Consider the following 15,427-nt stretch of genomic DNA (forward strand, 5'->3'; position numbering starts at 1 on the left):
TCGATTCGTCTTTGCTTTACTTTACCTGTGGGAAGAACCCTTTTGGCCTTCCTCCTTCGGTCCGTCGAATCGACTCTCTTTTTGGGTACATACGACAAAGAAGATTATAGACATCTTCTTCATTTATTTTGGGTCTGGTCATTTGTTAAATTCAGCCTTTTCATCCCGCGCGAATTTTCAAGATGGCGGCTCCGGCGCAGCTTGCTTGTGGGTTTTTTTTCTTTCCTTTTTTCTTTTGCAGCATGGTTGTTAATCTGTGGATAGTCCGCACGCTCAAGGGGATTGGTATCATGGATGTGGATCCCGTTTATGAGTCTCTACCGGGGTTTGTGAGGTAAGATACCCTGTGGTGTTGGTATGAGTTGGAGGCTGATTGTATCGTTTGCAGACCTGAAGGGAACCTCCGCTGCAGCGCATATTCGCCGGACGGTCGGTACTATGCATGGGCATCGCCTGAGAAGTATGTTCATTTCCCCCCTCCCCCGTCATGGCTCGGATCTAATTTGGCTGAAATAGGGTAACCATCGTCGACGCCTCCGTGGGCTACGTCGTCTCAACCATCGCCGCCGACAACGTCTTCGAGCTCGGCTTCTCCCCACTCGGCACGTACGTGATCACTTGGCAACGGTCGACCAAGGACGAGAACGGTGACGCAACTAAGAACCTGAAAGTGTGGCGGGCCATTGAGAACGAACACACGGTCGTGGGCAGCTTCGTGCAGAAGAGCCAGACGGGCTGGAACCTGCAGTACACGCCGGACGAGAAGCTGTGCGCACGCGTCGTCACCAATGAGGTCCAGTTCTTCCAGTCGGACAATCTGCAGACCGTCTGGAATAAACTGCGTGTGGAGGGGGTGTCGGATTTTGCGCTCAGCCCGGGACATCAGACCCATTCGCTTGCGGTGTTTGTTCCTGAGCGCAAGGGTCAGCCGGCTCAGGTTAAGGTCTTTGCTGTTCCTCAGTTTGGGGCGCCCGTCTCTCAGAAGAGTTTCTTCAAGGGGGATAAGGTCCAGCTCAAGTGGAATGCCTCCGGGACGACTGTGATTGTCCTCGCGCAGACGGAGGTCGACCGTACGGGGAAAAGTTATTATGGCGAGACTACGCTGTATCTGCTCAGCGCTAGCGGTGCATTCGACTCGCGTGTGGATTTGGGTATGTACTGACTTGTGTATATGCCTGCCACGTTCCTGGCTAACTCCCTGCAGACAAAGAAGGTCCCATTCACGATGTTAGCTGGAACCCCAACTCGAAGGAGTTTGGTGTCGTTTACGGCTACATGCCCGCGAAGACGACCATCTTCAACATGCGTGGCGTGCCCAAGCACACCTTCCCTCTCAGCCCGCGGAACACGATCCTGTTCTCGCCGCACGGACGATTCGTCCTGGTTGCCGGCTTTGGCAATTTGGCTGGCCAAATGGACATCTACGACCTGGACAAGAACTACCACAAGATCACCACCGTCGAGGCATCCAACGCCAGCGTGTGCGCCTGGTCGCCCGATGGCCAGTTCATCCTGACTGCCACGACCAGCCCGCGTCTGCGCGTCGACAACGGCGTACGCATCTGGCACGTCGGCGGCGGCCTCATGTACAACGAGGACATGACCGAGTTGTACGATGTCACCTGGAGACCCCAGAGCACGACCCAGCCTCCACTGGGTGACCCCCTCACCAAACTGCCGGTGCCTCATCCATCTGCTGCCGCATACCTAGGCACCCGCAAAGCCCCCGCCAAACCCGCGGGTGCCTACCGTCCTCCCGGGGCGCGCGGCCAGCTCACGCCGCTAGCCTTCAAGCGCGAGGATCAAGGCGGTGCTGCCTTTGTCCGTGACGGCGTCCCCGGTGCCGGCATGAACGGCTTCGGCAAGCCCCGCCGCCGCGAGATCCCCGGCGCCGAACCCGTGGAGGAGTATCTGCCTCCCGGCGCAGCTCCCGGTGGCGGTGTGGCCCTGCCCCCAGGCGCGGACCAGCCCGAGCGGATGTCCAAGTCCGCCGCGAAGAACAAGAAGAAGCGTGAGGCCGCGAAGAAGGCCAAGGACGAGGAGGATAGCGCCCCGCCCGCCAACGCGCCTACGGGCCCCAGCCCGGACCGCGCCCGCGCCAGAAACAACAAGAGTGACCGCAGCGGCAACCCCGTGAACGGGAACGCTGCTAAGTCCGCGTCTCCTGCTGCTGCTGCTGCTGCTCCGGCCCCTGCCCCTGCTCCTGTCCCTGCCGAAGAGCCTACTCCCTCGGCTCAGGAGAAGAAAATCCGCGGCCTTCTGAAGAAGATCCGCGCGATTGACGAGCTGAAGATGCGGCTGGCCGGTGGGGAGAAGCTGGAGGATACGCAGATGAAGAAGATCCACACGGAGGATTCGGTGCGCAAGGAGTTGGACGGCTTAGGATATAGTGGTTGACTGGGGTGATTACAACGTCCATGTAGAGCTGTTGTATCGGATTAGCGGACAGGAAGCAAAGAAATAGGCCGTGAAGCAAAAACAAGCACAATACAAGAAAAAACTGAGACTATAGACTGGCTTGACATTTGTAAACATCGCTCGTGTCTGTATGTATGTATTCTATGGACAGTCCAACGAGAACAGCTCTATAGACGTGCAAAGACCCCGATCAAGAAGAAAAAGCATCCACCACGCCCCTCTCCCTCTCCCTTCTCATCCGCTCCAAATTCGCCCTCCACCACCACCTATTCGTCTCATCCAACTCCTTCCATTTCCCAATCCCTTGTTCCTCGTCCTGCTGCGTAACCCCCTCGTGCCAAGGTTTAACTGCAAAAATATAATGTACAGCCTTCACTTCCTCATCCCGCCAAATGGCTCCATGCACGGACTCCGGCCGCAGCGTCTTCAGCGCATTGTAGACGTACGGCAATGCCACCCAGCGGTCTTTCAGGACATCGGAGAGTAGCTCCTGGTCTGGGAAATCATAGCGCGAGATCCGCGGGATGTCTTGGAGTGCGGTTGTGATCTCTGCGTAGATATGCGCGGAGGGCGTTATCACCAACACGCCACTGTTTAGCATGCCTACTCCGGAGGAGGGTGGTGGTGCGCTGGTTTGCGCGATGCTGGGGGTCGAGTGTTGGGTTGTGTAGGCGCAGTTCTGGGGGATCCTGTCATCACCCATCACCATCATCGTGAGTATATATATCGTACGGTCATACCATCACCAGCAGAGAAGAGAAGGAAAATACCTACCAATGAGCAGGGTAATGCGCCTTCCGCAGAGGATTGCAAGCACAAGCATGCGCCGCAGCAAACGCCTTCTTTCCAGCGCCGCTCTCTAACGTGTCTCTATCGTCCAGCTCTAGCTCCATCAATTCGTCCATATTCCGACGCACCAAAATATCCCCATCCAGCAAGACCACGCGCTCATACTCCGTCAGCGAAAAGGCAACCACCTTCGTCCACGTCTCCGCAAACCGCGGGTCCTGCGCATAGTCCTTTGTGCTGCGCGGCGCGACGCTGGGGACCTTTTTGGCGGGGATCCCCCGCGCCGCCAGTGCTTGGAGGCCTTCGGCGGGGAATTTGTCGGTGTATAGTGCGACGAAAGGGTAGCGCGATCCCGAGTCTGGGGGCGTGTCCGTGGTGGATGTTGCTGGGGGTGAGCTGGAGGGGCTAGGGTGGTAGAGCGAGTGGTACAGTGTTAGAAGGCCCGGGAGGTAGCTAAGGTTGGTGATCAGGGAGGCCCAGACTTGGGTTCCGGGTTAGTTGGGTGTTTTAGGGATGGGATTGGAGAGGGACACACCCCGTTTGGGCTGGGAGGAGTCTCCAATTGGGTCATGATAGATCGATCGGCTGGGGTTAAAGGAGGAGGAAGGGAAAGTTTGATTCTTATCAATCAGGTCACTCCAGACCCCTCCGTTATCGTGCCGAAGGGCCGATTCCGAGTATGGATGCCTCATGAGTTAAAACTCGTCGCTCCCACACCACCTCTGAAACTCGATGCACATCTTCCGTCTGCCCTGGCGCTCTCGGCACATAGCATCCCGCCAACGCTGAGGTGCGAGAACCCGTGCTTGTATACACTTTGCATTATGTTCCCTTTTCCTGATCCGGGCCCGCCGAGGACGAAGAGTACGGAGATTTGGGTTGTCCAGGAAGTAGGTTTCCTCACTAGGCGGATGTATTGTTCAGCTGACTGCGGCCTTGCAGAGAAAACCCCGGTTTACAGGCAAGTAGGTACATGGTAGCATACAAACAAATAGATTCAACTACAAGGGAATGTCCCATCATCATGCCCTGCTTCGCACCGCATCAAACCCTGTCTATCCCCCATCCAATCCGTCACGGCTCCCGATGTAGAAGACGCCCCGAAAGGCAGGTCAGCAGCCGAACAGACAAGACAGAAAGACAGAAAGACCAGAGCAGGATACAGGCGCCTGTCTGAGACAGCTCGAGCAAGAGCTGCACCTCATAGAAGAGCATCGGGGATGGTCATCGATATATCGCAGCCGATACAGAGCTTATTCACTTCCGGAGAAGGAATTTCAAGGCATGGTTCTCGCCTTGCGCTCCACCTGACAGCGCGAATTTCCTAGTCAAAAATATGGGAAGCAGTGAGCAGAATCAAAAACCACTGGATTAGATATGATCGGGGGTATCTTGCTATGGCTCCCTCAAGTGAACACGCGGGCCCGTTTAATGGGGCTGCCAATGCGCACAGAACCTGTGCCATTCGCCATGCCGTTCAGAAGTCGTCCCATTCCCTCCACATCGAGCTCGCCTCGGCGGAGCATGAGCTGATCGGTCTCCGCGGTTGCTTCCTTTTCCACTGCTTTCACGACCACCTTCCCGTCGGATTCAATCAATCGTGGAGCGAGGATCATGATCTGGTGCTCTGCGGCCACGAGAACGTCAAAAGGCTGGCGGTCTGCCGCGCGCGAACGCCGCACAGGAGCAAGTAAATGACCGATTGCCTGGAAGTTCTCACCCATCAGATGCACGTCCTGGAATGGAGTCACGCGGCATCGGTTCGAGGCATCAAATGTGCCCGTGGCTCGGACTGCGTTGCGCCAGAGAGATAGAAGACTAGGGATGGCGGCGCTCTGGCGGCCGTGTCGAAGCAGGATTGACTCGTCAGGAAGCGCTTCCTGCGATGAATTGGTCTGAAACACGGAAATCTCCCCGCAAAGGGATGGGCTGGCCGGGTTCATCGATCCCTTCAGCAGCGTATCTTCCCGGACCCGTTTCGTGGAAGGGGTCATAGGCGCAAAGCGCGGCCGCTGCTCTGCTTCGGACTGACTGTTAGTTGGCGGGGTGATGATTCGTCCGCTGACGGCGTATGCAGTCAATGAACCGCCAGTCACTCCCTGCACGCTCGACTGCCGGTGCAAGGGTCCCTTGGTGTTTCCAGGGCCGGCTCCTTCAATATCCCACACCCCCCACTCGCCGTCCACCAAAAGAACCATAATCGCCCGCCCTCCCAGCACCCAGTCAGCATCGATAATCGTCTTGCGTCGAGGCAGCCCAGTCGGACCTAACTCAAAGCCGGGGTACAAACTGATCAGCCATCGGCCATCGGTGTCGGCAGCTTCGTAATCTTCTTGCGGCATAGAAGACCGCCGAGCAGGCTTTGTAACCTTTTTCACCGTGAAACATGAATAAATCTTGACAAACCCACTGTGGAAAGCCACTAGCAATGTGGAGTGGCGAACCGATGGGTATGAAGATGGATTGAAGGCAATCGTCTGGGCTGGGGCTGGCAGGAGCCGTCGTTGAGAGGTGATCTCCTCTTCCGACAAACGATCCTCCAAAACTGGAATTCGGTGCAGCAGCAGCATGCCTGATCCTTCGGCAGAGTGCGTCGCCACCAGCAGATCCCATCGCCCGGAGCTGCCAGCCCGGCTCCGCGACTTTCGCCGATCTGCATCTTCTTCTGCTTCTTGACAGGTGAATGTGAGAGAGACGCCGCGCGGAATGTCCTGGTGGGTTATACCGCCGCTGATTGTCAAGGTTTGGATGCGCCAACTTTTTGGATCTGTTTGCGTAGGGTGAGGAGGAACAAGCGGTACGGTGACGACTCGAGTCGAAAAGTCAGAACATACAGCCGATACGACAATCATGTTCTTCAAAACAGGCGGAAACGGGTCGAGAGGAGAGCGCGCACCCTCGGGGAGCACACGGGGCACCGCGAGGTCGAGGACTCGGCTCCCCAAGGGAATATCGATCTGTCGCAGAATCTCTTCAAACGGAGAAGCGGGATCGACCTCGGTCTCCTCCGGGCTAAAGTCGTAGTTGGCTTCTTCTTGTGCTGCTACCGGCTCCGGCGCGTCCTCTTCGTCGGAGTCAATGATCATCACCGCATCGTCGTCTTTGTCCTTCCCAGAGCTCTTGCTCTTTTCCTGGGGTGCCGACTCTTTTAAAACTGAGAATTGCTTCCCGCCTCTCCAGATAACTTTCAGCCCATTCTCGTAGCCGTATATGATGATCGAAGAGCCGTTTGGTGCTCGGATTGGGTAGGACTTGGCTGCGTGAACACGATGGGGGAGCCGATAGCTGAGGATTGGAAACGTCGAGTAAGCAATAATCCGCGCGAAAGAAACAGACTCCTACCTTATTTGCACGCCATCTTCTCTTGGGCGAACCAAGGGTGTGGTGGGAAACGAAGGCATTGCAATGGTGGCGATGCACTGGACAGCTGCTGGAGCTGCTTGCTCGAAGCCCGAACGCGGGATGGTGAACAAGCTCGATCCAAGGAATAAGCGGGTGAGATAACAAGCAGCAGCAGTGTAAGTGGGAAGTGTCCAAGGGGGAGAAAGAGTTGGGGGGAAGGGAAGGTGAAGAAGAGAAGTTGTTGTGGTCCGGCAGAAGCAGAGGAAGGAAGGAACCAAACTCACTCTCTTTCTCTCTCCGCGTTCCTGCGCGTCTCCAATACCCGAACTTGACCAAGAATCAACATAACACAACGCCTCTGTGGCCCGTCCCCTCAATTGACCTGGTCTCCTGAACGATGGAATTGCTCCAATCTGACCGACCCAGCTCAGTGTTTGTCGTGACGACGCAATACGCACGCTACAGCTACTCCCGCTAAACACGCCATGGCGTCCGCGCGATCTCTGGGCCTCCACGAACCCTCAGCCGTCCCTTACCTGGTCACAGAGGGCATTCTTCCTCCGGATCCATCAGATGACCAATACAAATGGTCGACAAGTGTGGATGATAGCGGGCTGACTGGCCCCGTGGACGATGAGCTGGTGTGGACGAAGCATTGTGTGGTATGGTCCCGCGCAGGGATAGTGAAGAGAGTCTTCCGGCTCGACCCCGAGAAAGAGGAGATTCGGCATGCTTTGTTTACCTACTTCGCGGCGGGAAGAATCAAGCGCTCTGGTCGAGACGTCATCAACCAAGTGTCGGGCGCGCGGGGAGGTGGGCAGGCCCAGCGATCTCGGAATCAGCAATTGGCAAGCTCGGGCTCGACGTTGGATTTGCATGGAGATACGCGAGTCGCGGTTGTTGCACCCCAAAAAGCCAACGACAAGCTCTCCCGGGCGTTAGTGGTGGTCCTTAAGTCGCAAGCCCATATCTTTTTCGTTGCGGGCAACAGCCACACCGTTCCTCTTCCATTTGAGGTCGATACTGTTTTTGCAACTCCTCGGGGACTTATATTCCAGAGAAAGGTCCCGGAAGACCATGAGGCACGCCAGCACCCAACCGCGCCTCCCAATTCCTTCATGTCCGCCTCTCTATTCGATCCCCGTGCTTCTCAATCTTCTACCACCAAAAGCAAGCGTCCATCTTTGAAAATCTCGTCTGTTCAAGGGCCCGCGTGGGTGCCAAAGCCCAGTTCAAGCGCTGACCTCCCCCGGGTGTTTTCTCTGATCAACCCTCATTCGGAAATGGGCCTCGTGGTGACTTCGCAGGCGTCGTCTAGTTGGCTGCAAAGCAGTGTCAGCAGTACGGGTCGAAGACCGTCAGGGCCATCTGTGCTAGATTCATCAGATGAAATTGTCTACATCTCCCAAAAAGACGAACTCCCAAATTCTGCTCAATTCTCAACGAGCGTTCCTTTGATTCTAGTGGTCACCTTGAACACAACTACAGGGCTCTATACGATATGGACTGCCCGATATAGAGACGATGACTTCGAAGCCTCATTAAAAGAAAAGTCCAGGCGAGAGACGGGAGGTACTCGATCGAAGAGGCGAAGCTCGCATTTCGGAATGGCTACCGGCGCAACCACACCCGCCGCTCGAGGACCACGGGAGAGCTTTGGGGCCTGGCCAGAGTCCCGTAATGCGTCCCACCAAACTGAGACGAAACTTGACGAAGATGATCTGGCTTCACGGGTAGCACAGGACTTTGGCGATGTCGGGCTGCCCCTCAAGACATCAAGACGGGTCAGCTCATTGCTTGCACGCACCGATCTAGCGACCAGCCAGGATCGGATTACATTTTCAGACCTTGCCACTGGAAGCCAGTCAAGCACTATGCCCCATGGTGGCCCCAGACAGTCCATGGGAGGCGCGAGCACCCGTGCAAGCTTTGGTTTCAATCCTCGAGGCTCGTTACCCCCTGCAACTGGCTCTGTCTATAGTACTGTGGGTAGCTTCGCAGATGCCCCCGTTGATAGACTACTTGAGGAGCTCAACAATGACGTTCTATCGGAGGGGCTTGAGAACATTGCCCTTCGAGAATCAACGTCCGGCCTACCAGAGGAACTGTTGTTGTCCAAAGTGGACAGCTTCTCGTCCAGATTCTCCGCGAACTTTCATTCCTCCACTCAGCAAACGTCCTCGCGCCGCTTGAAGGTCTCGACACTATCTTCTATGGACTATGGAAATGCGCAAAACGGAAACGCTGCGTTTGTGGCGGTCTGCATAGTGGACCAATCCTCCCGAAACATGACTGTCGTGAATTTGCGAGCAGACCGTGTGGCTGCATCGAAACAGCGAAAAAAGCGGCAGCGGCCACTTCTGGTGCACTCAGCAGGCATCCAACATGTTCCCAGCGTATTGGATGCCCGCAAGGTCTTTGATGGAGACATCTCCAGAATCCTAACTCTGAGTGTGTCCGACAATGGCCAGCGTGAATTGTCCCTACAGACCCCTTGGGGAAGTCCAACGAAAATCGATATTCCTTTGCCACTGCAGATTTATGAGCCACATGGAATCTCGGCAACTAAGATTGTAAATCGTCCGAGGGAGAGTGGCGTCAACAGAGTCCTGGCAGACCCCGGCCTTGTTTTCATCGAGCTTGACCACGATTGCTCGAGGGGCAAGGTCGATTTGGTGGACAGTGACAAGCAACGGCACCGGCTCCAGATCCAAATGGAGCCTCGCAACGATCTGGTGAAGAAGATCCTGCGAGTCTGCAAATTCGTCCTGCGTGACTCGGAGAAGGCTGGCGATGGCATGCTAGTGGCCTGGTGGGAAGTATACAAGTGGCTTCAGGGCAGAGAAGAGATCATAGACAATCTAGAATGGACTGCCATGGTGGTCGTGTTATTTTCATTGGCCATTCCATTCATCAGCCACGCCCAGCCCCAGACGCCAGCCAAGCGGATGCGCAGGAAGAAAGGTCTGCTCCGGTCGAGCAGTGGCAGTTACGTTGATCTGGAAAGCTGGGAAGCGATGCTTGACCTGGAATCCGGATCATCTGGTGTTGTGGCACCATGGATGATGGAAAGTTCTTGGGGGTGGATCGTTGAACAAGACGCGATTGAGGACCTGGCTGCACGCGATGCGTCCCGGACACCGAAGGCAGAACAGCCCAATGCAAGCCGGTCAACCTATCGTCACAATTCTTACTTGCTCCGATGCATATCGCTGTGTCGTGAATTCCTCCAGAGTCCGAGGGGCTCCAAAGCCACCGATCGTGAAGGATATTTACCCATCTCCGGAGCTTTCTCTGAGAACACGAGACGCACATCGCTTTGTACATTGCTGGTTGGCTTGCACCTTCTCCGTGAAGAACAGAAGCTCTCCATCGGTGACTCTGAGGGGGCACAGCGACCATTGGGTCTTCTAGCCCCTGTCCTTGCACAAATTGGCGGCTGGCTGGGCTGGCGGTCATGGAAATGGACCGAGGATGCTTACTTCGGTACCGAAATGGCCAGCATGGAGCGTTGGCAATTTGAAGACACCCAGATTTCCTCGCTCGATGTCCCCCACGAACCTTTTACCCCCCATCAATATTCACATTTCTCATCGATGCCGCGGACCAATCTTCCTCGAATTTCATCACCCTTCTCGACCTCATAAATGCACCGGATCGAGCTCCTAGGAAAGGACGAATGTGGCGAGAGTGCTTCAACCTCACCCCAAAAACCTTGGCGTTGAAATGCTTCTTCTCCGAGATACCGAATGCGTCGACGCCGTTGGAAAAGGTTAGACTATTACACCGATGGGGTCTCACCAAGAGCATTATCGATACGTTCCCTGAAGGTGTTAGCGCACCACTATATGAAGCTGTCATGCGGTGCCAGATGGACGCTTCAACCTCCTGGAATGCAACACTTCTGGAACTGATCGACCGGGAGGACCTCTACATGTCGATGAACTCTGCCAATACCCATTCGCTAGCAACTTCGCAACAACCATCCCTTTCCCATGATGCCGTGCGAGACTTCCATCTCATTAGCACGTCGGCCCTGGACATCGACACCATCAGCGCCTTTGAAGCCTCCGCGGAAGCTGATCGGTTTTCAGTCACAAGATTGATTTTCCGGGAGGACAAGCGCTTCATCGAAGCTGCCCGCCTGCTAAACCAATCCAAAGCTCCCGTGGCTGAGTGTGTTCCCGAGGCAGATTGGTCCGACGCGGACCTGTTAGATGCGCAGAAAGAGCTTGTGCAGTTGGTGACCTTTAGGACATTGTCAACTCCCGCGGGCCGTGCTATGCTTTCCTTTAGTGGTCGACTGCCTCTGTTGACTGAGAAGCTGCCAATCCCGTCCTTCTCCCTGCAATGTGTTATGAAGCCGTCCAACGTGACCATCAGCGCCGAAAGGTCCGCATTCACGGAAGAAAAAGTGTGCTGGGCCTTCTTTCACAACGGAGTATCCACTGGCCTGGCTATCTCCAAAGCGTCCAAGGGGATCGATACCTCGTGGATCCTCTTCAACAAGCCTCAGGATCTCACCAACCGCCATGCGGGTTTCCTGCTTGCCCTGGGTCTGAACGGTCATCTCAAGTCTCTGGCCAAGTGGGTTGCATTCAAGTACCTTACGCCAAAGCACACCATGACATCCATCGGTCTTCTTTTGGGTCTATCTGCTTCATATCTGGGCACGATGGACACACTAATCACACGCCTGTTGTCTGTGCACGTTACAAGAATGTTGCCAATCGGTGCAGCAGAACTCAACTTGTCTCCTTTAACGCAAACTGCCGGGATTATGGGGATCGGACTGCTTTTCTGCGGCTCTCAGCATCGACGGATGAGCGAAGTCATGTTGTCAGAGATTGAGAACATTGAACAAGATGAACAGTCCACCTCTCAAGAGGATCTCCGTGATGAAGGATATCGCCTCGCCGCAGGATTTGCACTGGGGCTTATAAACCTGGGCAAGGGTAACGATTTACGCGGAATGCGTGACATGCACATTGTCGAGCGACTGTTGGCCGTTGCAGTTGGTACCAAGAACGTTGATTTGTCTCATGTTCTCGACCGTGCCACGGCCGGTGCCACGATTGCACTCACTATCATCTTCATGAAGACCAACGACTCGGTGCTAGCCCAGAAAATCGACATCCCTGACACCACGGTACGTTTTGACTATGTGCGGCCAGACCTTTTCCTTCTGAGGACCTTGGCGCGGCACCTCATTATGTGGGATAGCATTCGACCTACCACCGACTGGATCAGCCAGAGTCTGCCAAAGGTGTACCGGCGACGATCGCGCCTTTCAGGTGTTCGCCAGCTGCGTAGCGAAGACATGCCTTTCTTCAACATCATTGCGGGACTCTGCTTCACCCTGGGTCTCCGCTACTCTGGCTCTGGCCATGGGCCAGCACGGGATCTGTTGCTGTTCTACCTCGACCAGTTCCTCCGCATCTCGCGTTTACCAGCCCTGAATTACGATAGCAAGCTCGCGCGCAACTCTGTTCGGAACTGTCAGGACATTGTTGCCTTGGCCACCTCCACGGTCATGGCCGGCACAGGCGACTTGGCCCTTTTCCGGCGTCTGCGCTCGCTTCACGGTCGCATTGATGCCGATACATCCTATGGCAGCCACATGGCGGCACACATGGCAATCGGGATGCTCTTCCTGGGCGGAGGCAGCTACACGCTTGGAACATCCGACCTGGCCGTAGCCTCGCTCCTCTGCGCTTTCTATCCGATCTTCCCAACCACCGTGCTCGACAACAAGTGCCATCTCCAAGCCTTCCGGCATCTCTGGGTCCTCGCCGCAGAACCACGTTGCCTGGTCCCGCGTGACCTCGACACCCGGCGTCCGATCTCTATCCCCATCACCATCACTTCGCACGACGGCGCCATCCGCACCCTTACCGCACCTTGCCTCCTCCCAGACCCTACGAGCATCAGTCACATCGAAGTCTGCGGTCCAGACCACTGGCCATTGGTCCTTGAATTCAGTCAGAACGACGCCCTGCGAGAAAAATTCCGGCATGGCGATCCCTCCATCTACCTCCGTCGCAAAGCTATTCACAGCGCCTCGGGTTCCTCCTCCATTTTCTCCTCTACCCTTACAGGTCTCAGCGAAGCTCAGGATATCCTCCCCTCCACTGCTGGTGCCTCGGCTAAATTCAAGGGCGCTCCGCCGTCCGCTTGGCCGAACCGCACTGCTTTACTTTCCGGTTCTGAATCCAGCTCTGCTGCTACAACCACACCCTCCCAGTCCCCCTGGGACTGGATCTTCCAGCTCCCTTCCCTCTCGGGTCTAGATATCCGCGAACGCTCGCTAGTCCTCCCATCTTCCTTCCCCACTCGCGCGCCGCGCATTGCAACAGACCCGAGCTCCGCGCCGCCCTGGCTCCGTACCTCGGCTATCGATGCCAGACTTGCTCTGTCTCAGATAGTGCGCAACATTATGCAATCCGCGCGCGGCCGTGGTGCTGATCCGGACCAAGTCCGTGATCGCATCTGGCAGTTACGGCTTCTATTTGACTGGCTCGATCGATCTTCGCCTGCTGCTGAGAACGGTGCAGATTCGCTCTCGTCGTCATCCTCTGCAGCACAGCCGCCTGGTCTTTGGCTAAGAAGGGACTTCGTTGAGGAGGCGAGGTGGTTGATTTGGGGGGTGCAGGTTGGGGATTCGGATGGGCCGGTGTCAACTCTTACATGAGTTGTTTCGCTCAGTGTATTCTGACTCTTTTTTATGCATTGCATCGGTTTGGACTGGGTTATTTCTGTATGATACTTGGCTATAATATGACGACAATGCATGAACTGTTCCGCGCGGAGTTTTGTCTGAGGATAAATATGTAGATCTCGTCTTGCACCTAAATAAAATGTATCATCATTCGTTGACCATCCAAGTCCAATAGATGCAAGCTTTCTCGCCCATCCTCTCTCTTACTGTGATCGAATTTGGCCCTCTTTCAATAGACCACGATCGCCACCGCCGCCCTTCTGCCACAACCATACACCCTCCATCGCCCATGCAGCGGCACTAGCATGGCGTCCGATGCCCGAAGCAGCAGGTGCATCACCACCAACATGATCATTCTCATCCTTCCTTTTCTGCTCCCCACCGCCTTGCTTTTGAGTCTTCCTCGTCGGCAACCCCGGCCCAGCAGCCCCATCCGCTTCAGCAAGCATGCCGGCGACCGCACCCTCCTTCTCAATAACATGCCACAGCCCCTCCGACAACTGCCCGCCACGGTCCCCGAATTCCGCCCGCCCAAGCCGAAACAGAATCCGTCCTAGAACCTGCCATGCGACACACCGCTGCGCGGGAAACGAAGACCGCGACAGAATCGCCAGCTCGGGAATCGTATACCCTGCCGCCTGCGGATCGTCCCCGTGATGGTGTAAACCCAGTGTTGTGGGGAGGGAGAGTGATGTCGAGGGCGCGAGGATTGTGCCTCGCAGCGAGAAGCGGATTGATGACGGTGCGAGCGAGATTGCGCTGCTGGCGGGGTGGTATGCTGAGCTGCTGTCTGGGTCTTCTGCGTCGGTGGAGGGTGGTTGGAGCCAGGAGAGCGCGGACGGGTCGTGTGACATCTCGGGGAAGTAGTGGGATTGGAGATCAGATAAGAAGGAGGGGGAGGATGGGTCGAGAGTTGGCATTGGTTGCTTTGGTTGCGGGAAGTGGAAGGTTTCAAGCAGGGCCGGGTCGAGGGATGGCCGTTCGGATGCCGGGTGCAGGTCGAATGGAAGGTTTGTCGGGGGCAGGTCATCATTTGCAGGTGTTTTTGAAGTAGGTTGGAATTTTGGTTGTGGCGCGGCCGATGCGGGTGGCGGTATATTGAAGGAAACCGACTTTTTCGGCTTGGTAGATGTCGACGGATCTTCTGATGTCGGGGCTGGCTCTCCCGTTTTGTCATCCTCGTCTATCTTAGCACGGCGCAGAAAGCGCTGCAGCAGGCCCGGATCCATGGAGGCCATCAGCTCGTCACGCTCCTGCTGGATCTGCGTGTCCGACATGGACGCCAGCTGGCGACGGTTCTCCTCGTCAATCGACTGCTTGTCATCCGGTGTTGTCGGCTGTGCCGTGGGTTTAGGCGCATCTTGCTGTTTTGCCCGTCGCTGCTTAAACGCTGACGTCTTGTTGCGCTGGCGATGAGGCGGGAAGCCGGTCGAGGACAGCGACGGCGCCGGTGGGGTTGGAGCGGACGGGCCAGCGGCGGGAGTGCGCTCCTGGATTTCGCCGATGAGGGAGAACGGGGAAGGCACAGGCACAGCCGCTTCCGGTGGAGGACTGGAGTTCTCGTCCAGGTCGAGCACAAAGCGCTCGCCTCGAAATGCCATGGTGATGAAAAGTGTTGGTTGGGTTGGTGGTGGGGGAAGATGCGGCTCAAAAGACTAACGCTGCAGACGCGCTAGCCGCCATGGGTTAGTCGTGTGTGGTCGCGGGTGCCCTAGACCGAATCGGGAAGTCATACTCTTCATCTGTTTTCTGTCAGTCTGGTCATTGAACCAGGAGACAATGTCGGTTTGCAGTGATTGCGAGAGTCGGACGAACATTATTACTTTTGTATCTTTTTGTTTAAATCGACTCCGACCGAGTAGACCGTCAGTGTTGTCGGAGCACTACACCATTGACGCTATTTGGATATTTCCCTAGCTGGATGACAATGACATCGATCCAGAAAAAGAGGATGGCATCTCTCATCGAGGTTGGTAGATCGAAAAGTGCGGTGTTGTGGTGTGATAGATCGGATGAGGTCAGGGCACGATAGGGTATCCATCCTTCACAGCCGGGCCCATATCGGGGACACAACTTTCAATCCGAGTCGAGGGAAGGCAGCAAAGAATCAAACATGAAGAGCTCTATTGATCTTGTTATTGTTATCATTATTATTATTAC

The 15,427-nt window shown here is 55.7% G+C and overlaps 5 protein-coding genes across 5 annotated transcripts; 2 read left to right on the forward strand and 3 right to left on the reverse strand.

Moving 5' to 3' along the window:
* Positions 1 to 182: 182 nt before the first annotated feature.
* On the forward strand, positions 183 to 2,397 carry N7510_000966 (translation initiation factor 2A; the record flags this gene model as incomplete). The annotated part of the gene is made up of 5 exons (XM_056972893.1): positions 183 to 207; positions 265 to 334; positions 389 to 460; positions 517 to 1,151; positions 1,205 to 2,397. 5 exons carry the CDS (start codon positions 183 to 185, stop codon positions 2,395 to 2,397), a joined length of 1,995 nt encoding a protein of 664 aa, XP_056838010.1.
* Positions 2,398 to 2,608: 211 nt separating this feature from the next.
* On the reverse strand, positions 2,609 to 3,899 carry N7510_000967 (Glycosyl transferase family 8; the record flags this gene model as incomplete). Its single annotated transcript, XM_056972894.1, has 3 exons — positions 2,609 to 3,107; positions 3,193 to 3,688; positions 3,743 to 3,899. The coding sequence occupies 3 exons, from the start codon at positions 3,897 to 3,899 to the stop codon at positions 2,609 to 2,611; spliced, it is 1,152 nt and encodes a 383-aa protein (XP_056838011.1).
* A 714-nt stretch (positions 3,900 to 4,613) lies between these two features.
* Positions 4,614 to 6,608, reverse strand: N7510_000968 (uncharacterized protein; the record flags this gene model as incomplete). The annotated part of the gene is made up of 2 exons (XM_056972895.1): positions 4,614 to 6,492; positions 6,550 to 6,608. The coding sequence occupies 2 exons, from the start codon at positions 6,606 to 6,608 to the stop codon at positions 4,614 to 4,616; spliced, it is 1,938 nt and encodes a 645-aa protein (XP_056838012.1).
* Positions 6,609 to 7,034: 426 nt separating this feature from the next.
* Positions 7,035 to 13,240, forward strand: N7510_000969 (anaphase promoting complex subunit 1; the record flags this gene model as incomplete). Its single annotated transcript, XM_056972896.1, has 2 exons — positions 7,035 to 10,035; positions 10,083 to 13,240. The coding sequence occupies 2 exons, from the start codon at positions 7,035 to 7,037 to the stop codon at positions 13,238 to 13,240; spliced, it is 6,159 nt and encodes a 2,052-aa protein (XP_056838013.1).
* Positions 13,241 to 13,470: 230 nt separating this feature from the next.
* On the reverse strand, positions 13,471 to 14,868 carry N7510_000970 (RPAP1 family protein; the record flags this gene model as incomplete). Its single annotated transcript, XM_056972897.1, has 1 exon — positions 13,471 to 14,868. One exon carries the CDS (start codon positions 14,866 to 14,868, stop codon positions 13,471 to 13,473), a length of 1,398 nt encoding a protein of 465 aa, XP_056838014.1.
* Positions 14,869 to 15,427: the final 559 nt, after the last annotated feature.

Source organism: Penicillium lagena (assembly GCF_028827675.1).
Source record: "Penicillium lagena strain IBT 129212 chromosome Unknown utg000001l_segment0_segment0, whole genome shotgun sequence".
Classification (NCBI taxonomy): domain Eukaryota; kingdom Fungi; phylum Ascomycota; class Eurotiomycetes; order Eurotiales; family Aspergillaceae; genus Penicillium; species Penicillium lagena.